General features: G+C 44.0%; 1 protein-coding gene across 1 annotated transcript; it reads right to left on the bottom strand.

The window, feature by feature from the left end:
• Window positions 1–419: 419 nt before the first annotated feature.
• Window positions 420–1,586, bottom strand: LOC132171426 (uncharacterized). Its single transcript, XM_059582738.1, has 3 exons — window positions 1,245–1,586; window positions 915–1,091; window positions 420–764 (listed from the first exon to the last, which is right to left on the bottom strand). Exons 1-3 carry the CDS (start codon window positions 1,584–1,586, stop codon window positions 420–422), a joined length of 864 nt encoding a protein of 287 aa, XP_059438721.1.
• Window positions 1,587–1,881: the final 295 nt, after the last annotated feature.

Raw genomic sequence — 1,881 nt, 5'->3', positions numbered from 1 at the left:
TTATATCCAGAATAACCATCTAAAAAACAAATATACTTATGCCCAGCCAAGCGTTCCACCATCTGATCAATAAATGGAAGTGGGAAATGATCCTTCCTGGTGACGGCATTCAACTTGTTGAAGTCTATGCATACTCTCCATCCTGACTGAATACGAGTTGGCACCAACTCGTCATCCTTGTTCTTCACTACCGTCAATCCAGCCCACTTTGGTATGGTATGAATCGAGCTTACCCACTTGCTATCAGAGATCGGATAGATGATCCCTGCATCCAACAGCTTTATCACTTCAATCCTCACAATCTCTTGTATAGCTGGGTTGAGCCTCCTCTGTGGCTCCATCGATGGCTTGGCATCCTCCTCCAAATGTATCTTGTGCATCACCACCGAGGGGCTGATCCACTTGATATCCTCAATAATCTAGCTGATAGCTTCCTTGTGTTTTCTTAAAACCTCTAACAATTTCTCCTTTTGAGCATCAACCAAATCCGAAGCTATAATCACAGGCAAAGAATCTGCTGGACCTGGAAACTTATAGTTGAGAGTGTCCGGTAGAGGTTTAAGTTCCTTCTTAGGGGGATCCGGTACTATTGTCTCCTCCTTCTCACTGCTCACCAGAGGAGTAGTCTCCAAAATCACACCTGTATGCTCAAGCAACTTGTCCAGGTCCAAATCTTCTCCGAACTGAGCAAAGCATGCCTCCAGGGGGTCCTCTATGCTTGACTTTTCAATAACCTCCTCAATGATCTCCTCTATCAAGCATACCTATTGCACTTCATCATATTCCAATGGTTGCTTTCTAACATGGAAAATATTCAGCTCCACTGTCATATTTTCAAAGGAAATCTTCATCACCCCTGTCCTATAATTGATTAGGGCGTTAGCCGTAGCTAAAAAAGATCACCCTAAGATCACCAGTATTTGACTTCCCACATTATGAACCAGCTCTGTGTCAAGCACAATAAAATCCACGGGGAAATAAAACTTATCTACCTTAATTAAGACATCCTCAACTATTCCTTGTGGAACCTTCACTGACCTGTTAGCCAATTGCAATGTCATGGCTGTGGGCTTCAACTCTCCTAGCCCCAACTGCACATAGACTAAGTAGGGCAACAAATTTACACTTGCTCCCAGATCCAATAATGCCCTCTCAATTCGGCTGACTCCTATCATTCAAGTAATAGTAGGACACCTAGGGTCCTTGTACTTGAGGGGCAACTTGCATTGCAGGATTGAACTAACCTGCTCGGTCAGGAATGCCTTCCTTGGAACATTCGTTTTCCTCTTCACTGTAATCAAGTCTTTGAAGAACTTGGCATATGAAGGTACTTGTTGGATGGCGTCCAAAAATGGGATATTGATTTGGACTTGCTTGAACACCTCCAAAATGTGCTCAAACTTCCTTCCTCTCTTGAGTGCTTGCAACCTTTTAGGGTAAGGCGCTTTAGGCATAAATGACCTAGGAGGGTCCTCAATAATGGGTGTGGCTATAGATGGATCAGCATATCTCTTCTCCTTGTTGCCACACTCTTCCCCTTCTTGCCCCGTAGTGTCTTCTTCTTGCTCTACTACCTGATTGTCCATTTGTCTCCCAAACCTCAGTGTGACAATCGCTTGCACATGCTCCTACCCGTGCGTAGGATTTAATGAACTTCCAACTAAACACTGTCCCTTCGGGTTGGGCACGGGCTAACTAGGGAATTTTTCCTTCTCTCTTTCTCCCAAGTGACTTGTGATTTGACCCATTTGACTCTCCAGCTTGGCAATCGCTTGGGTGTTTACAATTGTAGCACTCCTTACTTCATTTAAGGATTGGCCAGTCACATTCATAAAATTCTTTAGAGTTTCCTCCAAAGACTGTGAAATAGTCACTGGCGCT

The sequence above is a fragment of the Corylus avellana genome, chromosome ca1 (assembly GCF_901000735.1).
Source record: "Corylus avellana chromosome ca1, CavTom2PMs-1.0".
Lineage (NCBI taxonomy): Eukaryota > Viridiplantae > Streptophyta > Magnoliopsida > Fagales > Betulaceae > Corylus > Corylus avellana.
This window is presented reverse-complemented; position numbering and strand designations above follow the sequence as displayed.